Raw genomic sequence first — 20,694 nt, 5'->3', positions numbered from 1 at the left:
TAAAAGACCAAGGTACACCAAAGTGCGTCACACAAGTGGCGCATTGCGGGATTACAAGAATAGAAAAACAAAGAAAATACAGAACAGTTACAGGTAACAACATGGCACAAGCGTGGACTGGGTAGAAGTTAAAATCAAATTTGTTTCGAAGGCTAGCTTAAACAGGTGGGTTTAAACATGATTTGAAGGATTGAATGGATTCCGACACACGGATATCAATCGGCAGGATATTCCAAAGTTTATGCGCAGCAATCGCATCCTGATGCCCCCTAGTCTTCCCTCGGGACATCGGTTGCACTAAGAGCCATTGATCGGAGGATCTAACTGCTCTCTTGAGGATATAAAGGTCAAGGAGGTCGATTAAGTAGCTGAGCGACAAGTTATTTAAAATTTTAAGTGTACAAAAGGATTTTTAAAATGATACGGGAGCCAGTGACGGTTGGCTAAGACAGCTGTGATATGATCATGTCTTCTGGTGCCGCTTATAAGACATGCTGCGGCATTTTGGACTGGTTGGAGGCGTTGGATGAGGGAAAGTTGGAGGCCTAGATAAAGAGAATTGCAATAGTCCAATCTCGAAGTAATAAGAGCATGAATGAGCTTTTCTAGGTCTGTATGTCGTATATCGGGCTTTGCCTTGGAAATTTGGCGTGGTTGGCTACCTGATAAGAACTCTAAAAATCTGTCTATAAGAAGAACTTTGTCCACATCACACATACATCTGACATTTTCTTCCTCTATTTCAGGTTTTTGGGTAATAAATAAAACACTGTCGCTTTTGCACAATAATCTAGTAGAAGAAGATTTCATGTGTTATCTTTATTGGCTGGAAGTAGAAACAAAACGAGTCAAATTGAACTGGCTGTCATAACCAGAAGATTTTAAATAGTTTGTTTTTTGCATGATTCACTTGTTAGTAGCTGTGTTCATATAACACTGATTACTGTAACAGCATGGACTCATGCTTAGGGATGTAGAGTATACTGGGAACATGATACAGACAATGCAAGCATCAAGAACGTAAAACACGTTCTCCCAACGAGCAACATACTGATGAATCGTCTGTGTTACGCGTTTTGAGTAGGGATGGGTACTGTCATAAACGGTAGTAACCAGACCGAAAAGCAGAGCACATTTCGGTGCTTTTTTTTCCTGAGCTGTGATACACTTTAGATTCTAGCCAATCATTTTACGTTTCTAAGGATAGTAGGCGGGTCCAGGTACGTACGTTCTTTTAAAGCAGAGCTACAGATTAAAAATGCCCAAGGCGAAGCGGTCAAAGTCTGGCTGACTTTTGACCGATGAAACGCCTGGCGACGCATAGCGTTTTTTTTAAAGCCGAGAAATGCGCCGTATTTGATAGCTTGCTGCGAGACCTCACACCGAGCACATCTACTGCGGGTGTGGTGCCTGTTATCGGACACAGAGTTAGCAACATCCCCCAAAAACCCGAAGAGGAGAGTCCTGGCCCCTAGCCCTGCCAGTGTAGCAGAAATGATGAGGATGATGATGCAGCAGCAGCCGTTCTTCTCTGCGTGAGTAGCTTCATGTTGCTTGTGTGTAATTTACGTTGAGTAGGCTAACCACGTTATTACATTAATGCATGTAAGGTGAACTAGCAAACATCATCATAGCTACATGCAGCTGTCTTCTTGTTTGATGGCAGATACTCCCTTCACCCTGGACAAAAAGGCTAAAATGACCAAAGAAAAAGTGGAAAACAGTTAAACATGAGAGGTTTTTGGACAAAGTTTGTGTTTTTTTCCATTGTTTAAGCTGCTTCCAGCCAAGAGTGATACCATATATGCCCCATAGCTGCAGAAAAGGCTAACATTGTTATCTTTTTACAAAAAAACAGCTGAACATGAGAGGTTTTTGGACCAATTTTGTGTTGAGCACCGTTTAAGCACCGGCACCGTTTCAAAAGTACCGGTTTGGCACCGGTATCGGATAAAACCTAAACGATACCCATCCCTAGTTTCGAGGCTTGAAAGCCGGTTGGGATGAATCTATACATGTAAATGTGTTTTATGTTCTGATCCTGAATCACTTTGGAAAACGTGACAGGGTTATGGTTACGGTCAGGACTGGAGTGGACGGCTGGAGCCAGAGTGTTTCATAAGGACCTGGAAAGGTACGTTTTGTGTTACTACGAGTTACAGCAGTCATACCAGTCGTGTATGAAATAAGATTGTACAACTTTGTTGCAGGAAACAGGACATACATTGATAACTTATTATGTAATATCCACCTGAGTGATGACATACATGTTTTATCTTTGCAGAAAATAACTGTAAATTAGAGTTATGACTTCCTGCGCTGGCTGCTGTGCTGCTGGGAGACGCACTGTTTCTCTTCTCACCGTTTCTATTCCATATGCATGCAAACGCCTTTGAAGAGAAGAGCAAGATGCAAAGAAAATGCTCGCTCTGGGGGATATTTACCATGTTTACTGATGCTTACAGTCGTAACGATGATCAATGACATCACTGCTGCATCAAACTTCCGCCCCCGCAGCATCTCACGAAGCTATCAATCAGGTAGAAGCCTTACCTTCGCATTTCTCCAGGATCTGAACAGTCTCCCCCACCTCCAGAGCCAAACCCTGAGTCACCGAGCCTCGGAAGTTGCAGATGACTGTGGAGAGAATGAGAGAGACGGGAAAAGATGAGATCCTAGGAAGACAGAGGAAATGATAACAGCTGCAGACGCTCTGACATTTGTCGAACATGCACGCGATGCAAGAAAAAGGTTACGGCATGAAAGATTGGCGTCTGAACTTTTGGACAGCAACAGCTTATTTTCATCACAGATCAAAGGACGTTATCAAAGCACATAAATACAAAGCAATGCCCTCGTCTGCTTTCATCACTGCGCGTCTGTCCCATGACAACAGGGTGACGTTAGACATTAGAGCTCGACTGAGCACATCCAGGCCGTGCTGTACCAGGCACTGTTGATGTGCATATTCCTCATGACTGCTCCAGTACACCCAGTAAACAACGGGCCTCACAGCTCATCCTGCTGATGCAGTCGGTGCAAGCGGCTCTGTTACAGGACTGCAATGTTAAATTGATCATCGGGAAATCTAACCGTGCAGGTTAAAGTCTTAATCATGAGTAAACTGGCTAAGAGGGCAGCAGAATTTATTATGAATATAACTATTGTTCATCATCATCATCAACTTTATTTATAAAGCACTTTAAAACAACCACAGCTGACACAAAGTGCTGTACATTGGAACTGTAAAATAAAATTACATGAGATATAAGTAAAAACCAAATAAAAGAAGAGTGAAATCATTAAATAACTACTTCAATTAACCCTTTAAGACCTACCATAGAACCAAGTCCGCCAGAGCTTATATTATATGTTTACATGCTGTGGAGCCATTTTTGGGAGCATTTCAAGTTGCTATACATCAATACAACCATTATAGCCCAGATTTTAATAATATGTCTGCATTAAGTGCATAATAATTACATAAATTGCAAAAAAGTGCAATAAACTACAAAAAAATTGAAAATCGTTTTTGTTTTTTAACATATATTTCTAGTTAGAGAAATTTAAGAGGCTTATCCCTCAAAACTGTAAATACAAAAAAGTTGCACAAACTAGTTTCCCACCACAGGAAATTTATTTTGAGTGTCTTCATAGTTTTATTTTTGAAATACACCAATTTTTATATACTGCAGGAAAAACGAAAATAAATATTATAGTGCAAATTTGCAAAAAAGCAGCATATGCATCAAAATAAACTATTTCCAGCAGTGCAATATGAGTCCTAAGCATCCCAGAAACCACACAGAAAGTCATAAAGTCAAACATAACTTTTAAAAACACCAGTATAGGCTCATGAGGCCCTGATGGTAAAAAACTACATTTCCGCGAAAATGACGTCACTTCCGGTTTCGGGCAGGTCATGGAGGACATGTGATAGTTCGCGCTGACGTCTATTCCAACGTAGGAAGTGTTATGAACAGCTGATAAAATTAGCAAAGCGTTTTTCTGGAATATTATGTTTTTGTTGCTGCAAGTGCTTTTTATGCAGTTTTTGCAAAGCTATATGTGGAAGGAAACTGTGACCGAGGACAAGCTGATGGCATAAGATGTAAGTACAACTCCTCCGGTTTCATATGCAAAAAAAAATATTGCACTAGCTCACGTGGTTGCAGAGCTACCGGGATTTAAAAATAGTTACGCAAAACAGAGCGTGCTGCTCTGATCAGTTTTAAAGGGTTAAAAACAAACATAAGAAGTTTAAAATGAACTCTAAAAGACACAGGCAGCCAGTGCAGAGAGGCTAGCACGGGGGTTATATGCTCTCTTTTTCGAGTTCCTGTCAGGAGTCGTGCAGCCGCATTTTGAACCAGCTGCAGACGTGAGAGCAACGACTGACTGACCCCCACATAAAGTGAGTTACAGTCCAGGCGGGAAGAAATAAAAGCATGGATCACTGTCTCAAGGTGCTGCCTCGAAAGAAAAGATTTCACTCTTGCCAGTCGCCTTAAATGATAAAAACTGGACTTCACCACTGCTCTGATTTGGTTGTCCAACTTAAAACAGAGGTCAGTAACAACAGGTTTAAAATAGACTTCCAGGGATCCTAAAACAACAGAGGAGGACTCACAGGGACCACTGGGTTAAGGCACAAATGCAGCTGTAATGCTAAAAGATGCGAGCACAGTCTTCAGGTCACAAGGTAAAAATGGGTACAGTTCAAATCAATTTAAATGCAGCTCTAAGAGCGATAGCGTCGACCATGAGGCGACTCAATACTGTCCTCTCGTCTGTGTAGGTGTTCAGACAGGAGGCCACAGCTGGTCTGAACGCAGAACAAGACGAGATCTTAAAACTGTCTTTGTCTGTTTAACTGTCTGCTTTGATAAAGGCTCTTTGTTTTTAAAGACTGTCCATCTTTCCCATTGAGTCTGTGGTGAACTGACCATGAAGACAAAGACAGCTTTAAGACGCTGGACAATCATGCTTTCTGTCACCAACCCCACTCTTAGTCTCCAAATTTAGTCGCAACGTGTCATCTGTGCATGCCGTTTGCAGGTCTCGCCGTCAGTGCTGTTTTCCTCTGCAGGGCTCAGGCGTCGCACTTATCTGCACGTGTTATTTTGTTCCTGACGTTGTTAAATTAGGACTTTTTAAGAAAAAGAATCACAAGATCTCAAAATGATGGAAACCACGAAAAAGCTGTCAAAAGTTGCAGATATGGTAATAATGTTCCCAACGTATTCATGTCACAGCAGGGTTGAGAGCTGTTGCTGCCTCGGAGCAAACACATAAAAAAGACAGTGAAAAGTGAATTTTTTACACACAGCTGAATTAACACAGCGCCACATCTGCAATTCAAATTTCAGCAAATCTTTAAAAAGGTCGCAAGAAAACGAGATAGCACCTTTAAAAAGACCACGAGAGACGAGTTCAAGGCATTAGTCATTTCTGCTAATGCCCACAAATCCTTGACTTTGAAGTAACGCTGTTCTAGTCAAACCTGGGTGCAGGGAGGAGGTCGGTTTGTAATAATCACTGTTGTGTTTCCCAAAGACACAACACAACACCTTGTATTGTTGTTAGGTGGAGATATGGAAATTTTAAAGGCTTTTCTTCTTTGCCATACTTTGAGACAAACAGCTGATAAATCAGATGCTCGCCAAAACGTTGCCACCACTCTGCAGCCTCACTCGTAGCGGCTCATGAACGAGTTCTCCGCCTGTGAGAGGCTCTCCAGCTAGCAGTGGACCAACAGGACAGACGGACGACTATTACCAGCTGCAGTTCAAAGATGACATTGGATGACAAAACCCTTTTAGAAGATTGTTACGGAGCCCCGCAGGGGACATGGGAGAAAAAAAATTAAGACGGACGTTTGTGAGATCTCGCAAAACAAACTCGGGATCTCGCAAAAGTTTTAGCCGCATTCTTCAGAGGCCGCCAGCTCGAAGCCGATCGGGAGGCAGTGTTTCCAACTTAGCGACTTTGTCGCTATATTTAGCGAGTTTCAGATCCCCTTAGCGACTTTTTTTCTAAAAAGCGACTAGCGACAATTCTGGTGACTTTTTCTGGTATTACTGGAGACTTGTTTATGACGACTTTTTGACGTGAAAACGAGTATCGCTTTTACTCTCAACAAGCAGCGGTGCTGCCTTGGGCACCTGACCCGTGCCAAAGCGCTCCCAGGCGAAGGATAGTCCTCCCCCAGCTGCTATCAGGGCAGGTGATGTTCACACCTGTGCGTCCAAAGGCAAATGAATCGAGCGAAGCCGCTGCTCCCGAACTGACTGTAGCGCAGTCAGTCCTTTTACTGTTACGCTGTTTTGTGGATCACAAGGTTTAAAACTACTTATAAACACACACACAGTAACTCCACCAGAGTGCCAATTTCGGGTCACTTTTGCCGGTCCAAGCCCAGATAAAGGAGCAGGGTTGGAATTGTGACATTACAAAAAACAATAATTGCTAAAAGAAATTTAATTTGTAGTTCTAAATAAATTCGAACTGCATTTAGGACGTTTTTTACTCACTTTATGTCTCGTCCACGATGTTATTTCTCTCTCCAACACCGTAGGTTACAATTACATTAGCATGACCAATTATGCAAATTAGGTGATGACACCATTTGGCGACTTCTAGCGACTTTTAGGACAACCAATAGCGATTTTCCTTACTGAGGAGTTGGCAACACTGCCGGGAGGTCGAGGCACGATGTGCCGGGAAAGCGGTGTTCCTCCCGGCTGTAGTAGGTCTCGACCTCCCGTTAGCTTCGAGATGGTGGGTGTCAGATCTCCGAAAACGTGTGATGTCTTGTAAACCGAGCAGATATCAGACGTTAACACAACTACATTCACGCCTCAAAATATCTTAAAAGTGTATTTTGTGACCCAGAAAGAGAAATATTACAACTAAGTAGCTGCCGCCATTGTTGGAACTTTTGTTTTGCGAGATCACGAGTTTGTTTTGCGAGATCTCGCAAAATTCCGTCTTAATTTTTTTTTCTCCCATGTCCCCTGCGGGGCTCCGTAGATTGTAATCTGAAGGAAATGCTTAAAAAATCAGCTACTGTGCACACAGCAAACTGTAGTTTGAGCTGCCGACTGCAGTCTGGTACTGTTGCAGCGAGGACACACAGCTCACACCTCCGGGCGACGGGACTGTTGCATCTGTCTCTGCCTGGCTTTGTCTCTGTGTTGCTGTCACCATCTGTCTCTGTATCATCAGCGTCACTCTCGCGCTCTGCCGTCGCTGTCACTCTGTGTCACTGTAATGCTCTGTCTCCACTATTAGCAGCGATCCGTTGGGATTGTCACCGTTTTGGATCGTGTCACTGACAATCTCAACTCTCTCGAGCCCTTCATCCCCGTGTGTCTCTCTTTGTTGGCTGTGACTTTCAAAGTCAGTCCATCATAGTCCCTGGCATCGTCAGAGACCTTGTCATGCTCTCACGGTCTTGCCCTCTTGCCCTGACCAAGTGTAAAATGCAACCAACCACTGCTCAATTACCTAACGTACCTTTAATGTCCCACAAACCTCTAGTTGTCATGTTCCAAGCAGTGAGAATTGGAGTTTGACTGTGTTAAAAAAACAACAACAAGAAAACGGAGCTGTAGCCCCCCGAGGTCGAAGCAGCGACCAGCGTTCGGTCTCTCTCGACACAGACGGCTGCCATTGTTCCCATACTACACGCTCTCTTTGTAAATAGCTTGTTAGCTTTGATGGATCCAGTTCTTGACCTCATCTTCTCTGAACGCTGTTCGAGCGTGACTCCATCCTCCTCCTCCTCCCACCTGTTATCCAAACGTATGTAATCGTGATCAGAGGACTTTTTTTCTGGCTCACGACTGCAGATTATAAGAACTGTCTCACCAAAGACAACAGCATGCGTCTCACTTAACGTACAGAAGTTTGAAATTAACATCAGTTAATCAGTCTGTCTCATTTTATTACCCTTTTAGCAAATTTAGTGCTGATTATAATAATTTAATAAAGATGAAACTTTCTGGAAAGATATTTAATAATCACTCATCTTATTTATCAGGATAAGACTCAGACGCAACGCTGAAGATGTTTGCAAGCTGTTTGAAATGTAACTAAAAATGGAATCATCGACAAATCTACACATTAAATGCTTAAAATGAGAAAATGTACAGGTTTAAGAAAAAAGGCTTATTTTGAATTTGATGGCAGCAACATGTGTCACAAGCGTTCGACAGGCCTTTGCCTTTTAACAACAGTTCATCAACGTCTGGGACCCGAGCGGAGCAGCTGCCGGACTTTCGGGAGAAGAGAAAGCAAAGCGTATGTTGGATCAGAAAGCACTGCACATTTTATACTGTGCTTTGCTACTAGGGGTGGGGAAAAAATGGATACTGTGTAGCATCGTGATGTTTTGTTTGCTAATAATGTATGGATACAGGGACAGCAGAAATCGATATTTTGTTACAAAAAGGTTTTTGTGCTCTGACTTCAGAGCATGTTGATCCTTTTTCTGAGCAACAATCCTGACATTCCTTCACTGTCCAAATGTGTTTCACTTGTTTTTGGCAGCAATAAACATGACAGTTTACTTATTTTAATTTAAGACATGTTTTATTTTAATTAAGTTTAAAACTTTCTGATTTAATGTAAAATCATATTTTGTTTTAATTGACTTTCAAATTCTTCAGTTGCTGAAGGGGCTGCATAGTTTTCATAAACTGCATAGTTCAGAATAGCTATAATTGTACCAGATGGTTGATTCAGTTAAGTTGGACTAGACTGTAATACAAACCGTTCAGTTTGTCAACAATAAAACTGAAATGAGAGAAAGACTGAGTGTGAGACTTTGATATTAGAGAAAATGAATATTGATAAAGTTTACCTTTATGTACAGAATCTGAATATCGCAAAATATTTTTAAAAATTGCAATAATATCGTATCGTGGGATGTATGGTGATTCCCACCTCTATTTACTACTGCCATATATGAGCTACTGTGTAGAGGTCTGGGGAAACACATACAAAAGTAACACACAAACAATAACTATAATACAGAAAAGGGCCATTAGATTAATAATAATGTGGGTACAGGGACCATACAAATGCACTCTTTGTCAAAATGCAAAATGACTTGGTGAAGCTTAAAACAGTGCAAATAATGTATAAAGTAAGAAATAAATTGCATCTGTAAATTGTTCATAGAAAGAGAAGGTGGGTATAACTTAAGAGGGAAATGGAATTTAAAAATACAAAGTGCTAGAACAACTTTAAGAACGATGTCTATCTCAATTGCAGAAGTTAAATTATGGAACAGTCTAACAGAAGAAATAAAAGACAGTAAAAACATAAAACAGTTTAAAGTAAAATATAAAAACCTCATTTTAAATAAGTATAAGAATGAAGAAAACGGGGTAAACCCAGGATGGTGATGTTGCTGGTAATGGTGTTGTGGTTCTTTTTGTTTTGGTTTGTTAGTTTTTCCATAACTTGTGTATCTGCAAATATACACCTTCTGTATTTTTCATATGAAAGAAACTATACTGTGGTGGGGCTTGCTAATTTCTTGTTTTTGATTTATGTATGTTTTGTTTTGTTTTGTTTTACTTTTGTTTCATATGTTGTTTGTTTAACTTAAGACTAAAAAAAAATTAAATGAGGTAAAACTTGAGGGGGTGGGGACAAATAAGTAAATACTTCTGCCTACTCCTTTTCAAACAAATAATGGAACGATATTTTGTAACGATTGTGAAGGCACATGTTTGAAATGTTTGAAATAAAAATGAACTGAACTGTCCCATTCTTATCTGTCCTCGGTCTTCTTTGTCCTGTTATTAGTTTCATGATGCTCAAAATGCTCTCAGTTCATTCCTCTGCAAACAGGCCAGTTCAGACTGTGCATTATGTGAAACATGAAGACCTTCCCTGACAAAACACTGTTCAATGACTAAAACCGGCATAGACCTCAGCACTGATGACGTCTTTCCAGATATGAAAGCTACTAATTCCCAAGGTATCAATGCTTCCCCCACACATCCGAGATTCTTTGGAACCGAGAGCTGATAATAAGCCTGATGGTCGATGTCTTCTTTAGTGCTGAAGACGTCCGTGTTGTTGCCCCCATCGCAACTTTCTTGAGACATGTGGCAACCATTAAATTTAAAATGAGCTCATATTTTTCATAGCATAGAAAAATGTCTCAATTTAAACGTGTGTTTTCAGTGTGTCTGTGTGGATAAACTGTCCGTTTATGGGGTTTGCAAATCATTGCAGACCATAGTTCTTTTTCAGTTTACATAGCGTCACATTTTCTGGGTGGGGCTTGAAGACAACATAAAACTTGGCAGGAAACACATGATGACCTCAGTTTACACTGCAAACAGTGGATTTCATGCACGATACATCTTCTATTCGCAGAACTCTGCATAATAGATATCTGATGGAAAAGACTGTGGATGGAAATTATGATGGAGAAGACCCAGGGAGTCAGTATTAATGAAAGTGCTTCATATACCCATTAAGTTGATTTTATCCAGTCAGACCGAAGGTTGATCTGGAACTAGGGCTGCACGATTTTGCATAAAATGAGAATCACGATTTTTTTGCTTAGAATTGAGATCACGATTCTCTCACGATTTTCTTTTCCAGTATAAATATTTATTGCACTTATTAACTGCACATCGACTTCGTAACAGTTGATACTGAACATAAAAACAATAAATAAACATAAAAACAACAAATGTCTCACGTTTTGTCGTTGCCGCAAAATGTTGTACTGCTTGAAATTGTGTCTCCACCGTTGCTCGACGCTGCGTGTATAGAGCAGGTAGTGCAACAATAGAAAAATAGTTGCGGGACGGCACTGTGTAGCGTTTGTCTAGGGTGTTGATCATTTTCCTAAATCCCTCGTTTTGCACAGTGTTGATGGAGCCATATCTTTGGTCAGGTGATAAGTAACAGCCTCCGTAATTTCTTTGTGCCTGCAGGAGTTCGACGTGTATAGGGAAGCGCTGTATAAGGTTCCCGTTATTGATGTTTGGGTGGTTGACCGGGACGGATTTTCTCCTGTCACTTTCTCGTCATCCCTGACGTGCTCTCCGTTGTTTGTTCCCTGCTAATTTTAGCAGCCAGCTTCTGTATCACGTGGTATAAGGCTCCGCCCTTGTCATTTGTTGAGCAGGAAGAGTGAGCGCTTGTTTTCATGCAGATTACGTCCCGGATCAAAATACGGTACAATCGTCATCTTTTTTTTTTCTTTTTTTTTTAAATCGTTGTCATTTGGAAATGAGATCGCACATAAGTATGAATCGAGATCGCGATTTTCTAATGATTAATCGTGCAGCCCTATATGGAACATCCAATAATCCCTGAAAGACTTTACTTTAAATATCCCTACTAATGAAAAATCAGATGGTCTTCAGTGGTTCCATCCATCTATTCTTTACACACCACAGGGCGAGAACGTGTTAACCACTCGACCACGGCACCACTCAAACAGGAACAGCAATGTTTTCATTAAACAAACTTTGTGTAAATTAAAAAATTAAGTAAAATTAAGTAAGTTAGGGACAAATATCCCCAAATAAAGGTGGAAACTGCTGGTTCACCCTGTTGGTGAGACGTCCTTTTGGAGTTTTTTCCTTTCTCTGCCTCTGGGGAAGCTGTCACAAAGCTAACAGCTCTCCAGAGAAGACAAGAGGCAGAGCAGAGACGATGAGGAGAGACACACACACCGAGCACTCACGGGGATTAGCATTGCTCTATCTGGCTCGTATTGGCATTTAGTTTATCCAGCGGATTGGGTCAATAGTCTGACAAATGACTCACATCTGTTAAGCCAGTCACACCACTTAGCCTGTGGCCTTTCCACATCTGTGTGTGTTTGTGCATGAATGAGATTGTGAGGAGTCCCAAAAAACAAATGATGGAAACAAAGCTGCGCGTGGGGGAAACTGTGTGTTTGTGCACACGCCACTTCTCAGACGGTTTAGTGAACAGAATAATTCAATTTCTAGTGTGACTGCGGAGACTTTGTTTCAATATTTAATTGCTGCTCAAGAATTCCACCGAAATCCAAACTGATCCAGACATATGACACAAATTTCACCGCTGAATAATTTAAAGCAGGAACTTTCTTCTCATCAGTAGAACAAAGGTTGTACGTTTGAAGAAAACATATTTGGCACGAGCTTTTAAGTGCAGGACCTCGGAGTGCCGTGTTCGTGTGCCACACTGAAGATTCATGAGTAACTACAAAAAGAGCTCGAACAGGATAAAAGAAATCAACAAACTGCACTTCAGTGCTCGAGCTGGAAAATGCTGCAAACTTGTTCAAACGCATCTCCTATCATCTTTTATTAAGTGCAGCATCGTTGCATGTTTTCAGATCCAAATGCAGAGAAAACACTTTGAAACACTTGGATTTCAACGCCCACACGTAGAAATATACAAGAAAGATTACATTTGTTTTTAAAAACTTGCATATATAGGACATGAGAGGGTTTTTTAGCAATTAAAGCGAATCCGTAGGGTCTCAATTAGGGGTATCTTCTCTTTGCCACCCCCTCTTTGAGATTTTAAAGCAGAGAGCAGTAATGATTACAGCTGGTATATAATTCAATTCTAGTTGGTTTATATATAACACCACAACAACAACCGTCGTCTCTGCTTTATATTGTAAGGTAAAGACAATAATACAGAGAAAACCCAACAATCATATGACTCAATGTCAACAAGCACTTTTAACTCCCTTTTAACAGGAAGAAGCCTCCCCCACAGGTTTTTCTGTCATATCTCCTGCTACAGTGGCCACATGGGGGTCAGTATGTGCACAAGTATTCCCTTAAAATTGTGGACCTCAGGAGCACAGGAGTTAGGGCTGCTCAATTAATCGAATTTTAATCTCGATTACGATCTGGGCTTTCAACGATCATTAAAAATGACTGAGCCGATTATTAGCCCCTCCCTCGTGCTTTACTCTCGCGCTGCTCCGTGTGGCAAATCGAGCGCACCTCTCTGCATTTCGAACACGTGTCACAACAATTAAGAGCAGCGGTCTCCAACCTTTTTTGCGCCACGGACCGGTTTATGCCCGACAATATTTTCATGAACTGGCCTTTAAGGTGTCGCGGATAAATACAACAAAATAAAACTAGTACCGGTACCGAAAAAAAGAAGATTTATTCATAACACACGTGAAAAGACCCAGGAAAACAGAGTAAACGATAAAAACGATAACAAAATAACGCTGAAAACTATACATTTCACACCTGAGCCTCAACTCTCGCGGCCCGGTACCAAATGACTCACGGACCGGTACCGGTCCGAGGCCTGGGGGTTGGGGACCGCTGATTAAGAGGACCTGAGGGAAGCTCGGAAAGCTAAGCAGAAGTTATTTGGAGAGGAGAGTGACTGCTGTTGGTTGAAAAGAGGTAAAAAAAACTTGAGTGGTGTGGAAACATTATGGGTTCAGTCAGACGTGGATCAAGTAGACACAGTGTGTAAACTACAGTGTTGTAGCTGCACCACAGAGCAACACTGCAAAGTTCACTAAACATAGATGTTTACATTTTTTCATTTATTTCTTATATTGCAAACATTTGCACTGTTATCAGTATCTGCACACTATTTTATATATTTTTTAAAGTCATTATTCAATACATTGTTATTGTTAAATAAATATCGTCAAATAATCGAGATCTCAATTTCAGTGAAAATAATCATGATTATCATTTTTGACGTAATCGAGCAGCCCTAACAGGAGTGATAAAATAATTTTTTATAGTCTACATGTGTCTGGAGTTTTGTTCTGGTAGCGCTACAAACCTCGTCTGTGTGAGCTCCACACACATGATTAAATGTTTTGGGCCATCAGATGAAAGTTGGATTAAACGGTGTGCAGTATAGTAAATCTAACTAAGTTGCAGTTTCTCCAATAAGCTCCACAAAAAGCACCGTTTCAAACTGCTGCTGTGTTTGAAACTGCACACATACAGCATATAGACTGTAGATAAAAGATGAAGATATAGGATCTGATTCAGCCTCTGGTCTGTGAAGTCGTGCTGTTCAGCAGTGAGATGATTGTGCCTTTGCTTAGCACTGCAATTATTTTGCAGTTTCACTGTTTTGCTAATTACATACAGCACAAAGTTTTTTAATATAAGGAAGTGAAACTCTTGAGATTTAATATCTGTTTAGTGAGAAGACGGTCAACATTAACTGAGCGTGTCTGTGGATGGAAACTAAAGGAAACTGGTGCATAGATTATGCAAACTCATCACATAAAGGTCCTCTGATCCCTGTGAGCTAACAGCACTAACAGCTGAGCCAATCAACTGCATGGAGGGCGCGAAGCTCACCCCTCAGGTGATCATTTCCTTTTTTTCCTTTTAATAGTTTTTTATACGAGACCCTGATTGCTTAATTAGGACATGGATCACTTTCACATTGCTTACACAGAATTCATTATTATATTCACATTTCTCGACTCCAGTTTTCTCCTTCGAGTCAGTTATTCCCTCAGAGGCTGCTCACACGTCTGCCAATATGCAGGAAAATTGGAAATTGGTGTGAAAAACACGTTTTTCAAGGAAGTGTTTCTTTGCCACCTTTTAAACATTCACCAAAGCAGCTCTGATTTTAGATGATCTTATCACACAGGTGTTGCGATGGCCTCCAGACGTTTTTAGGAGCATTTGCTTTTCTTTTTAGCCGTTTCTCCTTCAGTTCAGACAAATAGTGGCTCCACGGAGTAGCTGGTTATAAATTTGCCCGATAAACTCCTCTCTCAAGGAGGAGAAACAAACTCCTCGGGGTGGTGTTAGTCCGGGCGTTTGGCACAGAAACATGTGAAGCTAACAGCTTTAAAAAGGTAACAGCTGAAAGACGCTTTCCTCAGTTTACAATATGTATACAAAGTAAATGTATTACAAGGATTAAAGATCAACTTCTGTTTAATGAAATCATTTGGAGAAAGATCTGAATGAATGTAAAAAGAAGGCGTAACTTTAAAAACTCGCCTTGTTTGGAGTAATTTTCCTAAGATTTTAGGATTTTTAAGATGAGCTTAGAGCAGTGTTTGATGACAAAGTTTAAATTAACTGATCTGTATTTTAACAGCTGTTGAAACCTGCTGAGTTTAAGATATAAAAAGAAAACCAAGCTGCGGGATCTTGTTGAAACTTTTCAGAAAGATCAAGGCCTAAAGGTGAAACTGCAGCGAGGCTGAGGCCTGTGAGAGCTTCTGTAACTTGGAAATTCAAAGATGCACATTTTATCTGTGGAGCTACCCAGAAAACATGCCCACACGGTCCCACAGTGGGTAGTTGTGGGTGAACTAAGTGAGCTGGGCAAACTGCACACAGCTGTTTTGCCCTTTGGAGTCTGTATACAGGTTTCAGTAAACCCAGGAGGGCCTCGCGTGGGCTCGTGTGGGGCCCATTTTTGCCCTTTTGAGCCACTGAACCTTTGGGGTCCCTGCAGTGGGTGCCGTCTGCAGCCCGACACAATCTCCCAGTGGGCACATATACTGGGATTAAACCACATTAATAACAATATGCAGCCTGCGTCCCAGTGGCGTCCTTTCACTGTAAACAGTCGAATGCAAATAATGTTGTATTCTGCATCTCGATCCTCCACGAACGCATCACACATTTACACATCTGTGCATTCAGTCCACAGATATGAAAGATAAACAATGTGAACATGTTGAGCGCCTGGTTCGTCGACACAGTGTTTTGTGTTTTTGGTTCTTTGAATTTGTTTATTTCATTATATTCTAACATTTTGTCTAATGGGTTATAGGATTGTTCTAAGTTTAGGTTCTCCGTGTGGTTTATGTTAGAGTTGTTCCATCGTTTTGCTTCCCTTGTCTCGTTAGCCCTGATTTGTCCCAGCCGTGTTTCCCTCCTGTCTCCCACTCCCTGATTCCTCCCTCTGTGGATTTAAGCCCTGTGTTTCCTTTGGTCTGTGTGTGATCTACCCTTGTGTTTGTCCTTGTCCTGCTGCACACAACACATGACAGAATACTCTCAAGTGTGAACCGAACCACAGGGAGAGTGTGTGAAGCAAAAGAGAAAGAGGGGGAAAGGGATCTCCAGAGAGAGGGCAATTTTAAAGTAAAGGGGCAGATTTCTAAAGATGTTGCTGCCAAGAAGTTTCCATGTGGAAAGAAACGAGACAAATATTTTTACATTGCAATATTATTTTATATGGTTAGCATGCTGGAAACCAAAGACCCAATTAGTGCTTTTATTTCCTGTAAGTGTGTGTGTGTGTGTGTGTGTGTGTGTGTGTGTGTGTGTGTGTGTGTGTGTGTGTGTGTGTGTCACCATGCCTTGCATAAGATCTCATCCTAATTAAGACATGAAGTATCTCATTTTAATATCCTCCACGATGTCCACAGACATCCACAGGCGACATTGCGAATGCAGCCAGCATCATGTTAGTGTGTGTGTGTGTGTGTGTGTGTGTGTGTGTGTGTGTGCTGGTCTCTGTATGGTTGACGATGCTGGAATAAATGTAAAGAGACTAAGAGGCTAACATAGCGATGACAGAGACTCGTGCTGGTGTGTTGCATGTGTTCCTGTATTATTTAATCCTACGCATGTGCAGTGACTGCGCGTCTGCCTGTGCGTCTGCCTGCATGCATGCTTTGCAACCTAAAGCAAGCTGAAATGTAAGACAAGCAGCGAACAAAGTGTTAGGGGGTGATGTAGGAAACAGCTTGAGTAAAACCGGAGCACAGAAAAGTCTTTCTCAGCAACAGCAGTGGCAGCAAAGCGAACTAGGCCGACAGCAGTGAGTGTGACAGTACACACCAACCCACATACAGCTGAGCTAAACTGTACTGCACAGATGGGACACGGATCTCAGTACGTCTCGTTGAGCCTGGAGATCTGCTCTCTGCTATTAATAGGCTAAACAGGAAAACTACTCAGATGCACTTTACCCTCAGCCCTCCCTGACTGATCTACTACAGTCTCTATAACCAACGGTTCGGGTGGTTGGCACCGAGCGGCTCCCGGGAGAGGGACTGCGTTATGAATACGAATCAGCAGCGCACACACTCAGGGGTTCAAGAGTTTGAGTCAAACGGCTTTACGACAGAAGCGTACGAGGTTTTCCTCACACAATCAATTTAAAGTTTAGAGACATTTGTTGGTTAGTGTTTGAGATTCACAACACTGCATTTGTGTTGTGCATCTAGACCAGGGGTCTGCAACCTTTTACACCCAAAGAGCCACTTGGACTCGGTTTCCACGCAAAAGAAAACACTGGGAGCCGCAAATACTTTTTGACATCTAAAATGAAGATAACACTGTATATATATATATATATATATATATATATATATATAGTTTTTTTTACCTTTATGCTTTGTGTGAACAACTAAAGTAAGTAACTAAAGTTTATTTATTAAGTGCTTTTAACAGACAGGCAGTCACAAAGCTCTGTACACAAATATTAAAATAAACAATACAATCAATAGACATTATACACAATGTAAAAGATCAAATGTAAATAATGTAAAGAATATAAAATACGTAGATCAACAAAAGGCTTGTTTGAACAGAAACGTTTTTAACTGCTTTTTAAAAGAATCCACAGAGAAACTAAGCTGTGTTGCTTATGAAATCCATGAAGTTACAGAGAAAATTACATTTTATTTATGTAATGAACACATTTTGAACTCTTAAAGAAATATAACAAAAGGAAAGCTGAACTAAAATGATCCAGCAAACAAAAACTGTTGTGAGCCGCCACCCTTATATCGCCTTTGGGCTTTTGGAGCCTCGACCTGACTTTTAAAAGATAATTGGTAAAAAAGCACTATGCTGCTAAAAAAAAATAGATATTTGCAAAATTCCGCCTAAATATGTATTTTACCTGATTAATGTGTGTGGCGGGGCGTGGTCTGCAGCGCCGCTGCAGGGGAGGCGGACGCACCTGAGCTGCACCCGCAATCACGCCTCGCCGCCTTTACGTCTGTGCTCTCTCTGCTGTTGTGTTGTCGGGCTGTGAGCTGAAAAGCTACAGCCGGCTGTATGTGTACAGTAACCGTGTGTGAAAAGTGGTCAATAGCGTGTTCATGCAAACATCGTCGGGTCTGTCGTGGTATGTTTACAATAAGACTTATGGTCCCGAACCTCTGCGCACAGCGTCTGCAAATTGGGCCTTTCATACGCAGGACTGTAAGCTGTCATCTGTGAGGCGTGAGCGGCGTTTGTTTTTAACAAAGTTCACGGTGGAGAACAGCTGCCGACATAATGTGGATCCGAAGATCCATAACAGGCCTACCTGGTGTTGAAAGTCTTGGTAAATGCACGGCGTTTCGGCGGCTACACCGGCTTCCGCGAGTGTGATGCTTATTTTGAGCGATGAAAAAATAATAACATAATTTTATTTTTATATTTCAAAATCACAATAATCTTCCAATTTAGAACTACAAGTTAAAACACAAATAAAATACACTTCAGCTAAATACTTTAATTTATTTTCCCAAACCACCCGGAGCCGCAGTTTAAGGACAAAAGAGCCGCGGGTTGCCGACCCCTGATCTAGGCAAACAGCTTCATCAACCTTTCTCACATAAACTCCAGACTGGAAATTTTTTATGGCGACAAAAATGTCGACGACAGTCAGGTGTGGCTTTTACCTGAAGGTCCCAAATCTTGTTCTCTTCAGTTTTATTTATATAGTGCAAATTCACAACAACAGTGTGCTGGAAACACTTTATATCACAAGCTAAACACCCATCAATACTAGAAAGAAACCGCAACAAATGGTTGGCAACAGTGGGGACAAAAAACTCCTTCCTTTAAACAGGAAGAAACCTTCAGCATAACTGCAACCAGTTGTGTGTGAGTGGAAAGAGAAGAGAGCTGAGGCGCGATGAAATGGACGTGATGTCGGTGCCAGTTTACAGAATTTACACAAAGTGGATTTTGTGTCTTTTGCGCAGTTTATTAGCATCTTCCAATAAACTGAGAATTTCTAAAAGTGACACAAGATGAGATTCTCTCTCGTTACTCACATTTTCAAGGCTTTGTGATGATCTCACAAACTCATCTTTTGTAAGGAAGTGAGAAAAGTGTCCTTGACTGAAAAAGCTGCTGCCTCTCGATGCTCCAGGTCTGGTTTCTGGATGCCAATCAAATGAATCAAATAACAACTAGCTTGACTTTTAACCCATTTCTTCACGTTTAGCCCATTCAGAGTTGTTGGAAGTATTAATAGAGTCATTTGTTACTTTGGCAGCCCAGTGCAGCTGGGACATTCTGTGATTTATGCTATGGACACAGTAAGCCAAGAAAAACGATGACTGCACAAACCTACAGCCAATTTTCTAGAACGTTTATTAAGTGGAAGGTTTTTGACTCGAGAATTAAAAAGATTCAGTGTTTATGCATTAAGGGCGCCCATTAGTTATTTACACCGTTTGGAAAAATGGCCAGCTGAAGAGAAGGAGGGACGTTTAAAATGGAAAATGTCAGCGTGTCACTGCAATTATTCCTCTGAAGATAAAGGCAAAGGGTTAACTGGATGAAGCCGCAGGCAGAGCTCAAACACCTACACACATTTATCTTCTAACAGAAGTCATTATCGCACTTATGATGAAAGTTTAATCGAGGTAATGGCTTATAGGAAACAGCCTTTAATCAAGCCATTAAGAGCCTTCAGGGAGCGCAGTCTGGCGATAGTGGAAGGACGTCGTTAACGGGGCTTTCAAATTTTGGTGTAAGTGATTAGAGAAGTAGAGTACAGTCTAAGTGCTGAAATCAAATGTGCCACACACACCGGGGGAACATCACGGGACCTTTTAACGACCTCTTTAGACACTTAGGTGTGTACATGTGCTCTATGATATAATCAGAGGCTGCTTTTATACCACGTCTGAAATGGAAAACGGCGTGCATCTACTTCATGATGTCCCATATAACCCCGAGGTTCATTCCAGACACAGAGCTAATTACTTTCATTTTCTTTCTCCCTGCAGATGATTTCTTGATTATCTACAGAACAGCAAAAATAATAAATAAATAAAATTAAAAATCTTCAAAATCAAATTTATTTATCGTCTCTCATTAAACTGAAACATATTATTATATCAAAAATCAAACAAGCTTTAAAATAAGAGGGAGTTGATGTGATTGCAACCCAACACACACACACACACACACACACACAGAAAGCACAAGGAGCTAAGCTCCAAAATAAAACAGGAAGTGAACTGAAAGAAGGACAAACTATTCAGAGAAAAATGAAACCAGGAAGAGAAAAACTACAGATTATGGCAGAACCAGGAAGTAACTACAAAGCTTATGAGACTTTTAACGGTTCTTCCCGCATAACGATAACATCCAATTCAACTTTATTTATGTCTGTGAAGGTTCTCAGTCATCCAGGTCGTCGTAGTCAAAGGAGCTTGCAAAGAAAAGCGTCTGGACTTCTTTAAGTTGCTTGAAGACGTTTCACCTTCATCCGAGAAGCTTCTTCAGTTCTAAAGTCAAATGGTGGAGAGTCCCAGATATAAACCTAGTGGGAGTTTCCCCCCACAGAGGGACAAAAGGACCCCCTGATGATCCTCTAATCACATGAGCCAAGGTGTGAAACTGGGTGTGGGTCCCATGGTTTGAAAGAGGAGTGAAAGAAGCATCTATGTCCACTGTGAGCGACCATTGTTGAACAGAGGCGGTGGTTTACGACACCAAC

General features: G+C 41.2%; 1 protein-coding gene and 1 long non-coding RNA gene across 10 annotated transcripts in view; one reads left to right on the top strand and one right to left on the bottom strand.

The window, feature by feature from the left end:
* The window catches only part of LOC146517776 (dedicator of cytokinesis protein 3-like), a 313,061-nt gene that overhangs the window by 200,208 nt on the left and 92,159 nt on the right, over window positions 1-20,694 (bottom strand). For all 9 annotated transcript variants that reach the window (XM_085160372.1, XM_085160374.1, XM_085160375.1 and 6 more), the window contains one exon: window positions 2,554-2,637. In XM_085160372.1, the coding sequence (XP_085016498.1) occupies window positions 2,554-2,637 (84 nt within the window). The remainder of the gene's footprint in view (window positions 1-2,553; window positions 2,638-20,694) is intronic.
* Window positions 1-20,694, top strand: part of LOC146517777 (uncharacterized) — a 39,639-nt gene that overhangs the window by 3,019 nt on the left and 15,926 nt on the right. The gene's annotated exons all lie outside the window — the stretch shown is intronic.

Source organism: Neolamprologus multifasciatus, chromosome 5 (genome assembly GCF_963576455.1).
Source record: "Neolamprologus multifasciatus chromosome 5, fNeoMul1.2, whole genome shotgun sequence".
NCBI lineage: Eukaryota > Metazoa > Chordata > Actinopteri > Cichliformes > Cichlidae > Neolamprologus > Neolamprologus multifasciatus.
The sequence above is the reverse complement of the archived record's forward strand: the minus strand, read 5'-3'. Positions and strand labels throughout refer to the sequence as shown.